The 14,100-nt window shown below is 35.1% G+C and overlaps 1 protein-coding gene across 2 annotated transcripts in view; it reads left to right on the plus strand.

The window, feature by feature from the left end:
- Nucleotides 1-14,100, plus strand: part of ABCD2 (ATP binding cassette subfamily D member 2) — an 86,832-nt gene that overhangs the window by 44,637 nt on the left and 28,095 nt on the right. For both annotated transcript variants that reach the window (XM_007450235.1, XM_007450236.1), the window contains exons 7-8: nucleotides 2,390-2,535; nucleotides 12,922-13,006. In XM_007450235.1, the coding sequence (XP_007450297.1) occupies nucleotides 2,390-2,535; nucleotides 12,922-13,006 (231 nt within the window). The remainder of the gene's footprint in view (nucleotides 1-2,389; nucleotides 2,536-12,921; nucleotides 13,007-14,100) is intronic.

Raw genomic sequence — 14,100 nt, forward strand, 5'->3', positions numbered from 1 at the left:
CTAGTTTCTTTTAATGTGAAAGAATTCCTTAGACTTTCTTTGTTTTTTATGACATTGATATTTGTAATGAGTGCAGGACTGTTGGTGTTGTTGTATATTCATAAAGTCCCACAATTTGGGTTTATCTGATAGCTTCCTAATGAAACAATACAGTTTACACATTTTTTTGCAATAATACTACCTGCATTAGTTTTCAAGATCTACTGAAACCAAAAACTTGCTGGTCTGAAACAACAGAAATTTATTTTCTCACAGATCTAGAGGCCAGGAGTACAAAATCAAGGTGTTGGCAGGGCCACCCTCCTTCTGGAAGCTCAAGGGGAGAATTTTTTCTTACCTCTTCCAGCTTCCAGTGGTGCCAGGCTTGCGACAGCATAACTCCAATCTCTGCCTCTGTCTTCACATGACTTTTGTCCCTGTGTTTTTCCTGTTCTTTAAAGGTATTTATTGGATTTAAGACCCATTTGGTTAATCCAGGATAATCTTATCTCAAGGTCCTTAACTTAATTACATCTGCAAACACCTTTTCTTTTCCTAAATGAGGTAACATTCACAAATAATAGGGGTTAGGACTTGGACATATCTTTGAGGTCCACAATTCAACCCTCTATACTTCCTAAATGCTGTTGTGACCTTCTCAAAGTGTAGTATCAGGATGCAGCAAATGTACAGAGAACGAGGAAATAGATTTTTGTTCAAAAAATTATGAATTCATGCTGGTATTCTAATTCAAATTAAACGTTAACAGTTTATTTTTCTCACCTTCCCACATTTCATATTTGTATCTTCCTTCTTCCACAGCAGAACCTTACCTCCTAATGTTATTAAAATGTTTACTTATTTGATCAATTGTACAACATAATTTCAGAATTGCTAGCCTATAGCAACAAGAAACATGAACAATTAGTTTTAAGGTTTCTTTGTGGTTCTTTTGGTTTTCAACTGAAATTATGTAACCAAATTTGAAAGTTACTTAGATCAGTCCCTCCTCCCCATTTTATGTGGTTATGTTATTCATTTGATATACTTTTCAGCTCATTTGTTTCTGTTTGTATTCAATTTTAGGGTTTCTTCCTTCGTTTTACTGGTTAAATTAAAAAAAATAATAACACTTTAACATGGTTCTAAGAGTAAAAACTATATAGAAAGTATTCTTAAAGAGGTCTTTTCCCTCCCTTGTCTATTCTGCCTTGTTTCTCCCATCTCCTATAGGTAACTGATTTCATTAGTTTCTGGTTTACTGTTTCCTTTTGTAAATATAAGCAGACAGATGTATATTTGCTTATTTTGCTTTCATTTTGCATAGAAGTGGTATACTACATATTAGTGGTTCTATCAAATGGGGATGGTTTTGTCCCCTAAAGGGACAAAGTAATATTTGGAGACTTTTTTTTTGTCACTCCTGCAGTGGATGCTAGTAGCATCTGGTGCGTAGAGATCAAGTGTTCTGCTAAACATCATATAATACACAGGATATACCTCAGTGACAAAGAATTATCTGATTTAATATCTCCATAACACCACTGTTGAGAAACCCAGCTATATATCTTCTTTGCACTTTGCTTTTCAACTTAACAATATATTGTGTAAATCACCCTATATCAATTCATAGAGATCTTCCACATCCTGTTTTATAGCTGCATAGTGCAGGTTCTATAGTTTATTCAGTCAGTCTCCTTTGTATGCACATTTAGGTTGTTTTCAATATTTTGCAATTACAAAGAATGCTGTAATGGATAACTTTACACATATTTTTGTTGATGGTAGTGTATTTTTGGAAATATATCTTTAAAATAAATTCCTAGAAGTGGGTCAAAGACCACATGATATATTGATTTGTAGAATCCTCTCCAAAGGGTTGTACCATTTTGCATTTTCACATTGTATGAAAATACCTTGTGTCTCCATAGACTTGCCAGTTGAGTGAGTTGTCAAACTTTTGAACTTCTACCAACGTGATAAGTAAGAAACTCAGTATAGTTTTAATTTGCATTTCTCTTATTGTGAATGATACTTTTTAAGTTTTGCTTGTTCACATTGCTTGGTCAAAACCTCAAATTTTATGTTTAACGCAAATAGTTTTAGATGAAATACAGAAGCGACATTTATAAAATACAACAGAATAAGTATGTATTTCTATGCTGAAAACATCCAATTATTTCTTGTAGAAACTTTTCTTGTGGCTATGTCTCTATATGTTTTTACATGAATATAACAGTGTTTTATCCTGCCACACCTGTGAGAGAAATACTCATCACCAGGTAATAAACATAATCCTAGAAATATGGTATTTAAAGTCTGCTCTGGAGTTTTCAGACTACCAGGATGTCACATTGAGTAAACTAAACTGATTTTGTACTAAGATTCTTGTGTTCTTGGTGTTTTACAGGCCGTACATGTCTCTTGGAAGTCTTCGGGATCAAGTCATTTATCCAGATTCAGTAGATGACATGCATGGTAAAGGCTATACAGACCACGATCTAGATTATATTCTACATAATGTTCACCTCTATCATATAGTTCAAAGAGAAGGAGGTAAAGTCTATAATTTGTGTTTTCATGTATTTAAATTAATTTTTAAAAAGTAAACGGGTTTAATTTGAACGTATGCTGTTGTTGGAACATAAGCACACAAGTAAAGATGGAGTTTACAGCTTTTGTTGCTTTTCCATTATTGACATGCTCTTTTCTGCTTATGTTATATTTCATGCAGCACACTAAACTTTTTACTAAGTCTGCTGCTAGCATTTGAAAACAGTTTTTTTTTTTTTTTGGTCATATTTTAATGTACATGTGTCCCTGAGGCCATAGTCAATCTAAATGTATCTAAAGTTCATGACAGAAATATTCTCCTGTCAAGCTCTCAGCTTATATTAAATGTAATAATTGGAGAAGTAGGTATCACAAACTTATTTATTTTCAGACCCACAGTCTTACCAATACACTTTTTTTCTCTAAAGCAACACACAGAGAATTAGATAAAATATAGAAACTTCTGTACTGTAGTATTTCAACATAAAACATACTTTTGAAAAAGTAGGAATAACAGTTATACATATTAGCTCAAAAAAGAATTACTTTCAAAAACACAGAATTACTTTCAAATAACTTGATAAAATATAATTTGATAGCTTAGAAAAACTAATGAAATAGCAAGCTAGAATTCTAGGATAAATTTTGCATGGGTTTTATGTTTTATTTTTTAGCCCATTTACATTATCAAAAGAAGCAGCGTAGTACAGTAATTAAGAATGTAAGCTTCAAAGTCAGAGTTCTAGAATCAAGTCTTAAATAGCTGAGGGACCTTCAAGATGGTGGAGGAGTAAGACATGGAGGTCACCTTCTTCCCCACAAATACATCAAAAATACATCTACATGTGAACTCCTACAGAACACCTACTGAATGCTGGCAGAAGACCTCAGACTTCCCAAAAGGCAAGAAACTCCCCACGTACCTAGCTGTGTGGCTGACAGGGTCTCAGTGCACTGGTTGGGTGTCAGGCCTGAGCCTCTGAGGTGGGAGAGCCGAGTTCAGGACATTGGACCACCAGAGACCTCCAGGCCCCACGTAATATCAGTCAGTGAAAGCGCTCCCAGAGATCTCCATATAAACGCTAAGATCCAGCTCTACTCAAGGACCAGCAAGCTCCAGTGCTGGACACCACATTCCAAATAAATAGCAAGACAGGAACATAATCCCACCCATTAGCAGAGAGGCTGCCTAAAATCGCAAGTTCACAGGCACCCCAAAGCACACCACTGGATGCAGGCCTGCCCACCAGAAAGACAAGATGCAGCCTCATCCACCAGAACACAGGCACCAGTCCCCTCCACCAGGAAGCCTACACAACCCACTGAACCAACCATACCCACTGGGGGCAGACAATAAAAAGCAATGGGAACTATGAACCTGCAGCCTGTGAAAAGGAGACCCCAAACACAGTAAGTTAAGCAAAATGAGAAGACAGAGAAATATGCAGCAGATGAAGGAGCAAGGTAAAAAACCCACCAGAACAAACAAATGAAGAGGAAATATGGAGTGTACCTAAAAAAGGATTCAGAGTAATGACAGTAAAGATCCAAAATCTTGGAAATAGAATGGAGAAAATACAAGAGAAAAATACAAGAAACATTTAACAAGGACCTAGAAGAACTAAAGAGCGAACAAACAATGACGAACAACACAATAAATGAAATAAAAAATTCTTTAGAAGGAATCTCTAGAAGGAATCAATAGCAGAATAACTGAGGCAGAATAACAGATAAGTGACCTGGAATATAAAATAGTGGAAATAACTACCGCTGAACAGAATAAAGAAAAAGAATGCAAAGAATTGAAGACAGTATCAGAGACCCCTGGGACAACGTTAAACACACCAACATTCTAATTATAGGGGTCCCAGAAGAAGAAGAGAAAAAGAGACAGAAAATATTTGAAGAGATTATAGTTGAAAACTTCCCTAATATGGGAAAGGAAATTGTCAATCAAGCCTAGGAAGTGCAGAGAGTCCCATACAGGATAAATCCAATGAGAAACACGCCAAGATACATATTAATCAAACTATCAAAAATTAAATACAAAGAAAAAATATTAAAAGCAGCAAGGGAAAAGCAACAGGTAACACACAAGGGAATCCCCATAAGTTTAACAGCTGATCTTTCACCATAAACTCTGTAAACCAGAGGGGAGTGGCAGGACATATTTAAAGTGATGAAAGGGAAAAACCTACAACCAAGATTACTTAACCCAGCATGGATCTCATTCAGATTCCACAGAGGAATTAAAAGCTTTACAGACAAGCAAAAGCTAAGAGAATTCAGCACCACCAAACCAGCTATACAACAAATGCTAAAGGAAATTTTCTAGGCAGGAAACACAAAAGAAGGAAAAGACCTACAAAAACCAACCCAAAACAATTAAGAAAATGGTAATAGGAACATACATATCGATAACTACCTTAAATGTAAATGGATTAAATGGTCCAACCAAAAGACATAAATAGGTTGAATGGAAACAGAAACAAAACCCGTATATATGCTGTGTACAACAGATCCACTTGAGACCTAGGGACACATACAGACTGACACTGAGGGGACAGAAAGAGACATTCCATGCAAATGGAAATCAAAAGAAAGCTGGAGTAGCAACTCTCATAACAGACAAAAAAGACTTTAAAATAAAGACGAGACAAAGAAGGACACTACATAATGATCAAGTGATCAATCCAAGAAGAATACAACGATTGTAAATATTAATGTACCCAACATAGGAGCACCTCAATATATAAGGCAAATGCTAACAGCGATAAAAGGGGAAATCGACAGTAACACAATACTACTAGGGGACTTTGACACCCCACTTTCACCTTTGGACAGATCATCCAAAATGAAAATAAGTAAGGAAACATAAGCTTTAAAGGACACATTAAAGAAGATGGACTTAATTGATATTTATAGGATTCCATCCAAAACAACAGAATATACTTTCTTCTCAAGTGCTATGGAATATTCTACAGGATAGATCATATCTTGGGTCACTTATCAAGCCTTTGCAAATTTAAGAAAATTGAAATCATAGAAAATATTTTTTCGGACCACAATGCTATGAGACTAGATATCAATTACAGGAAAAAAACTGTCAAAAATACAAACATATGGAGGCTAAACAATGCACTACTAAATAAGCAAGAGATCACTGAAGAAATCAAAGAGGAAATCAAAAAGTGCTGAGAAACAAATGACAATGAAAACACGATGGCCCAAAAGCTATGGGCTGCAGCAAAAGCAGTTCTAAGAGGGAATTTTATAGCAATGCAATCCTACCTCAAGAAACAAGAAACATCCCAAATAAACAATCTAACCTTACACCTAAAGCAATTAGAGAAAGAAGAACAAAAAAACCCCAGGTTAGCAGAAGGAAAGAAATCATACACATCAGATCAGAAATAAATGAAAAGGAAATGAAAGAAACAGTAGCAAAGATCAATAAAACTAAAATCTGGTTCTTGGAGAAGATAAACAAAACTTATAAACCATTAGCCAGACTCATCAAGAAAAAGAGGGATAAAACTCAGATCAACAGAATTGGAAATGAAAAAAGAAGTAACAACTGACACTGCAGAAATACAAAGGATCATGAGAGATTACTACAAGCGACTCTATTCCAATAAAATGGACAACCTGGAAGTAATGGACAAATTCTTAGAAAAGCACAACGTTTCAAGACTGAGCTAGAAAGAAATAGAAAATATAAACAGACCAATCAAAAGCACTGAAATTGAAATTGTGGTTAAATATCTTCCAACACATATGGACACCACGGGGAGAAAGTGGTGGGTGGGGATGTTGTGATGAATTGGGAGATTGGGATTGACATATATACATTAATATGTATAAAATAGAAAAATGATAAGAATCTGCTGTATAAAAAAATAAATAAAATTAAATTTAAAAAAATCTTCCAACAAACAAAAGTCCAGGACCAGATGGCTTTACAGGTGAATTCTATCAAACATTTACAAAAGAGCTAACACCGATCCTTCTCAAACTTTTCCAGAATATAGCAGAGGGAGGAACATTCCCAAACTCATTCTATGAGGCCATCATCACCCTGATACCAAAACCAGACAAAGATGTCACAAAGAAAGAAAACTACAGGCCGATATCACTGATGAACATAGATGCAAAATTCTCAGCAAAATACTAGCAAACAGAATCCAACAGCACATTAAGAGGATCATACACCATGATCAGGTGGGGTTTATTCCAGGAATGCAAGGATTTTTCAATATCAATCAAATCAATCAATGTGATACACCATATTAACAAACTGAAGGAGAAAAACCACATGAACATCTCAATAGATGCAGAAAAAGCTTTCGACAAAATTCAACACCCATGGGGAGGGGGAAGGGAGAGCTGTGACAGGGCGAGAGAGAGGTATGGACATATATACACTAACAAACATAAGGTAGATAGCTAGTTGGAAGCAGCCGCATGGCACAGGGATATTGGCTCCGTGCTTTGTGACCGCCTGGAGGGGTGGGATAGGGAGGGTGGGAGAGAGGGAGACATAAGAGGGAAGAGATATGGGAACATATGTATATGTATAACTGATTCACTTTGTTATAAAGCAGAAACTAACACACCATTGTAAAGCAATTATACCCCAATAAAGATGTTAAAAAAAAATTCAACACCCATTTATGATAAAAACCCTCAGAAAGTAGACATAGAGGGAACTTACCTCAACATAATAAAGGCCATATATGACAGACCAACAGCCAACATTGTTCTCAGTGGTGAAAAACTGAAACCATTTGCACTAAGATCAGGGACAAGACAAGGTTGCCCACTCTCATCACTATTATTCAGAATAGTTTTAGAAGTTTTAGCCACAGCAATCAGAGAAGAAAAAGAAATAAAAGGAATCCAAATTGGAAAAGAAGAAGTAAAACTGTCACTGTTTGCAGATGACATGATACTATAGAGAGAGAATGCTAAAGATGCTACCAGAAAACTACTAGAGCTAATCAATGAATTTGGTAAAGTACCAGGATACAAAATTAATGCACAGAAACCTCCTGCATTCCTATATACTAATAATGAAAAATCTGAAAGAGAAATTAAGGAAACACTCCCATTTACCATTGCAACAAAAAGATAAAATACCTAGGAATAAACCTACCTAAGGAGACAAAAGACCTGTATGCAGAAAACTATAAGACACTAAGGAAAGAAGTTAAAGATGATACAAACAGATACACCATGTGGAGAGATACACCATGTTCTTGGATTGGAAGAATGAACATTGTGAAAATGACTATACTACCCAAAGCAATCTACAGATTCAATGCAATCCCTATCAAATTACTAACGGCATTTTTTACAGAACTAGAACAAAAAAATTCACAATTTTATGGAAACACAAAAGATCCCTAATAGCCAAAGCAATCTTGAGAAAGAAAAATGGAGCTGGAGGAATCAGGCTCCCTGATTTCAGGCTATACTACAAAGCTACAGTAATCAATACAGTATGGTGCTGACAGAAAAATAGAAATATAGATTAACAGAACAGGATAGAAAGCCCAGAGATAAACCCACCCTCATATGGTCACCTTATCTTTGATAAAGGAGGCAAGAATATCTAATGGAGAAAAGACAGCCTCTTCAATAAGTGGTGCTGGGAATGCTGGACAATTACATGTAAAAGAATGAATTTAGAAGTCTCCTAACACCATACACAAAAATAAACTCGAAATGGATTAAAGACCTTAACGTAAGGCCAAGACACTATGAAACTCTGAGAGGAAAATATAGGCAGAACACTCTATGACATAAATCACAGCAAGGTTTTTTTGACCCACCTCCTAGAGAAATGGAAATAAAAACAAAAATAAACAAATGGAACCTAATGAAACTTAAAAGCTTTTGCACAGCAAAGGAAACCATAAACATGATGATAAGACAACCCTCAGAATGGGGGAAAATATTTGCAAATGAAGCAACTGACAAAGGATTAATCTCCAAAATATACAAGCAGCTCATGCAGTCAATATCAAAAATAAACAACCCAATCCAAAAATGGACAGAATACCCAAATAGACATTTCTCCAAAGAAGACATACAGTTTGCCAACAAACACATGAATAGATGCTCAACATCACTAATCATCAGAGAAATGCAAATCAAAACTCCAATGAGGTATCACTTCACACTGGTCAGAATGGCCATCAGCAAAAAATCTAGAGACAGTAAATGCTGGAGAGGGTGTGGAGAAAAGGGAACCCTCTTGCACTGTTGGCGGGAATGTAACTTGTTACTGCCACTATGGAGAACAGTATGCAGGTTCCTTAAAAAATTAAAAATAGAACTACCATATGACCCAGCAATCCCACTACTGGGCATATACCCTGAGAAAACCATAGTTCAAAAAGAGCCATGTATCACAATGTTCATTGCGTCACTATTTACAATAGCCAGGACAGGGAAGCAACCTAAGTGTCCATTGACAGATGAATGGATTAAGAAGATGTGGCACATATATACAATGGAATATTACTCAGCCATAAAAAGAAACGAAATTGAGTTATTTGTAGTGAGGTGGATAGACCTAGAAACTGTCGTACATAGTGAAGTAAGTCAGAAAGAGAAAAACAAATACCGAATGCTAACACATATATATGGAATCAAAAAAAAAAAAAAAAAATTTGGTTCTGAAGAATCTAGGGGCCAGACAGGAATAAAGACACAGACGTAGAGAATGGACTTGAGGCCACGGCGAGGGGGAAGGGTAAGCTGGGAATGAAGTTAGAGAGTGGCATGGACATATATACACTACCAAATGTAAAATAGATAGCTAGTGGGAAGTAGCCACATAGCCCAGTGAGATCAGCTCACTGCTTTGTGTCCACCTGGAGGGGTGGGATAGGGAGACTGGGAGGGAGATGCAAGAGGGAGGAGATATGGAGATGTATGTATACGTATAGCTGATTCACTTTCTTATACAGCAGAAACTAACACATTGTAAAGCAATTATACTCTAATAAAGATGTTGAAAAAAATATCTTAAATAGCTCTGTTCTCTGTATCGTCACCTGTAAAGTGGGGATAAATATCTACCTTATAAAGATTCTGTGAAGATTAAGTTAGACTGTATGTAAAGTATTTAGAACAGTGGCACATAGTAAATGTGCAAGAATCAGTTGCTAAAGGTAATAGAACTAGTTGATACTGATACCATGATATTTTGTCTTTGTGTGATGGTACTTGATATTTTATATAGAAAGTTCACATGTATTATTTTATTGATCCTTACAATAAGCAAATGAGTTAGGCAAAAGAGGCATTATTCTATTTATTTTATTGTGTTTATAATATCATAATTCATAAGTGCTGTAAATATGGAAAGCAGGTTGTCTTTTTGTTTCATATGGTCAACTTTTCCCCCGTTTTAAAACACTGTGGCTGAATAACAGCTGCCTGTTAATTTTGGGTAAGTTATTTTGGGTAAGTTTGAAATAGAACAATCTGAATAGAAATTTATAGTAAACATGAGATATTCTATCCTTTTAGAAGTCAACAGAAATTCTGGAACTGTTTTTAGAATTTTCCAACCTTAATAATGTAATAGTAATTGTTATGGTTTATTGAGTACTTACTCTGCAGAATATAAGCAATTTACAGTGTCATCCTGTTTAATATTTGTGACTGCCTCATGAAGTGGGTTTTACCAACTCCCTTTTACAGATGAAATTCAGAAGTTTAGTAGTTTCCCCAGGGCCCTCAGCAAGTGGTGGGACGGGGATTCAAACACAGATGGGACGTGAAAGTCAATATTCTATATTAGGTTATGCCACTGCGCTATTCTATCTTAGGTTCTTAGATGCTAATAAGACTTGCTATATCCTTACACATAAAAAAACAAATGCTAAGGAAACCCACTTTACTTGCCTAGTCCTTAAAACATGAAACGTGTTTTAAAGCAAAGCAGGAAAGCATTTAAATTTGCAAGGACATCGCTTACTCTGGAAGAAGCCTGCTGAAGTTCTAGTAAGATTAGCTAACACTTTCCTTAGAGATATTCTTTTCTTTAGTAAAAGATGGATTTTAAAACTATGCTTTATTCCATCAAAGATATTACAAAATAGAAAGGAGTAGAAGTGTTAACGAAAAGAGGTGAACTAAAGCAGTTTGTTCATCTTTAGGAAGCAGGAATACTGTTCACTTCTTAGCTGACTTATTCTCACCATTTCAACATCAAAGATGATATTATGACTTAGAGTTTTGATTTATATGTTCTCTGATCATAAAATATTGCCTACTAAAACTTTTGGGTTTAGTGGGACAAAGGACATGATTTATTTAAATACATAAAATTAAAGCTTCCTTTGACCCAAATACTTTTGTCTTGTGCATTCTCAGTTGAGGGGGGAAATTTTTTTAAGCCCAGAATTTTTCTCCACTGTGTAGCAATCTGAACCTATTTGTCAAATCCTCACTTATGTTTATAAATGCCATAAAGTTAAGTCATAGAGAAAATTTTATTTCAACAGTTTTCACTAGAAGCAAGAACTTTGAACCACATGGCATTTAGAGATTGTTTTTTCCTAATATAAAATTATGGTTTTAAATAGATAGAAAATTCCTGGAACTTGCCCAAGAATGAACACTGGTCCCTACTGGGGAGTATCATTGGGAAACAGGGAAAATCTTATTTTCAATCCAGGGCACAAGAAACAATGAAACTCTACTTCTTATTTCCTTTCCCTTTGACCAAGTTTATTTAGAAATTTTAATAAAGATGAAAATTCAGCTGAGGAAGAATAAAAGAAAGCAAAGAGCCTGGATTTTTTCCAAATGGAAAAATTAAGCCTTGAATACTCTGGGATTTGGAAATGTCGTGTGTGTATGTGTGTGTGTGTGTGTGTGTGTGTGTGTGTGTGTGTGTGTGTGTGAAGTTTTGACAGTCATTTTCCTCTTTGAAAATCAGGCTTTGCCTAGTCTGCTCCATTTTATGATATTCCCACTTCAGAAAAATACTTGATATGGCTCTCTTCCTAATAAGCCCCATGGTTTTGTTTCTAAGTAACGTTTTTTTCTTATTACAAAATTAAGAAAGACCATAAAAATAATTTTAAAATAATAAAATTTTCAAATATTATAAAAATGTATAGCTTAGAAAGTAAAAGTCTCATAATTCTATTCCCAGAGAGGTTGTGTTTGTGTATTTATTTACAGAAATGCAATCACAATTTATATATGTATATGTGTTCTAGTGAAAATCGTAGAAAGAAAATTTGCTCTATGACTTAATTGTATATCATTTATGAAACATAAGTGAGGATTTGAAAAACAGATTCAGATTGCTATACAGTAGAGAAGTGTTCTGGGCTTAAAAAATTTTCCCCCTGCCAACTGAGAAGGCAAAATAGAAAAGTATTTGAGTCAAAGGAAACTTTAATTTTACATATTTATATAAATCATGTCCTTTGTTCCACTAAACTCAAAAGTTTTAGCAGGCAATCGAAAAATCTGCGTATGACTTATAGTAGGCTGTCTCTAACCAAGTTTCCTCCATATCTGCCATTCTGCATTTGCGGATTAAACCAACTGCAAATTGTATAGTACTGTAGTATTTACTATTGAAAAAAATACCTGTGTAAGTATTTCACAGTTCAATCTGTGTTGTTCAAGGGTCAAATGTATACAAACACACACACAATTCTGCAATTTGGTTTTCCATGTAAAAAATATTCTAGGTACATTTCTATATCAGTATGTATTGATCTAACCTATTTTTTTAAAAAATAGAAGGCTTGCTTTTTGAATAAATAGCCAACAGAAAGTCCTGCATATAAATAGACCTGCATATAAATCCTAGCTCTAATATATAGCTGTGTAAAATTTGATATATCAATTTCTCCATGAATTTCAGCTTATCGACCTATAAAATAAAACTAATAATAGCTACCTAATAAGGTTGTGAAATATATGATGAGAAAACTCATATACAGTGCCAGGCAGATGGAAACCATTTAAGTTAGCTCCTGTCATACTCTTTGTAGACTTTGCAGTAAGCCTATGCAAATCTGTTGATCGTTTCTCCCACCACCTTCCAAAATAAGTCTATCAACTCTTTGGAGATATTCAGAAACAAACACATTTTCAAAGTTTCAGTATTTGGAATTCTTAGAAGACGTTTTGTCAATGTGAGTAATTATTACTGGTAAAAAAATATCAAATCTAAATTAAAATGCTTAAAAATAAGGCTCTCTAGCTTATCCAAGCATTTCTAAGAAATATCAGGTTCTTTGTGTTAATAAACTTGCTAGGAATTACTTGTCTAGATAAAAACTGTAAAAGATGCTCTCTTTAGTTAAAAGATGCTTTATAAAATATATACTTATATATATTTTAAAGGATGGGATGCTGTTATGGACTGGAAAGATGTCCTGTCAGGAGGGGAAAAGCAAAGAATGGGCATGGCTCGCATGTTTTATCATAGGTAAGTATATTATACTCAAGTGATGACTATTCCATTGTTGTAACCAAAAAATATTTGGATAGGATTCCGTGCCCTCATCTTTAGTCTGAAAATATTTTTCTGAAAAACTAGTGCTTAGAATTTACAGTTTTTTAATTTCCTAGGTTATTTTTTTAATGTGACAGAAATCTCCAAGTATTTAAAAAAATTTTTTTGTTGAGTAATGTTAGATGACAAAATTAAATTTTTATATGTCCTAAGTTTGAAAGTAAGATTATTACTAATTTTAAAATGTGAAGAATACCTAACCACTGTTATACTGTTGTGAACACAGGAGGTAGACATTCAGTAATACTTTTCAATTAAATTATTAAATTCAAACTAAATTAACTTTCTAACCACTCAGTAGCCTATAAAACTTAGTAGTGCTCTCCTCCTTGAAAATCAGAGGCATATCCAATGGAAAAAGGAACCAGCCAGTCTGTCTTCATGGGCTCAGAAATAGAGATGCAGGAAAAAATTTCTCTTGATAAAACTTTTCTTTTTGCAACCAGCTTCATAGCCTTTTGAATTCAAGGTACCAAACATAAGACATTGGAAAGAAGTATTAAGGCTATTCTGATTTACTCCTCTTTTTTGTCCTATTCTTCTGTGAAAAATAAATTCCCTTTTATTTTACATTAGGCCTCTGGCAATGAAAACCTGAGTTGTTACTCACTTTTAATACTTATATCTTGGGCATAAAAGCCCAAGAGTTATGTACATGAATGCCTGAATAGACCATAAGCTGGGGCATATGCCATACTCTTGAAGAAGCTGCAGTGGAAACAATAATACCTTCATAGGGAATATTTAAAAGCTGATAAAAACCACACACAAAAAAATTATCAAGTAAGCCTCATTAAACACTTAGCAAGAAGTTGGCTACCAATTTTTTTAAAATGTTTTATTATGGGGCTTCCCTGGTGGCGCGGTGGTTGAGAGTCCACCTGCCGATGCAGGGGACACGGGTTCGTGCCCCGGTCCGGGAAGATCCCACATGCCGCGGAGTGACTGGGCCCGTGAGCCATGGCCGCTGAGCCTGCGCGTCCGGAGCCTGTGCTCCGCAACGGGAG

This window comes from Lipotes vexillifer, unplaced genomic scaffold, assembly GCF_000442215.2.
Source record: "Lipotes vexillifer unplaced genomic scaffold, Lipotes_vexillifer_v1.1 scaffold282, whole genome shotgun sequence".
Classification (NCBI taxonomy): domain Eukaryota; kingdom Metazoa; phylum Chordata; class Mammalia; order Artiodactyla; family Lipotidae; genus Lipotes; species Lipotes vexillifer.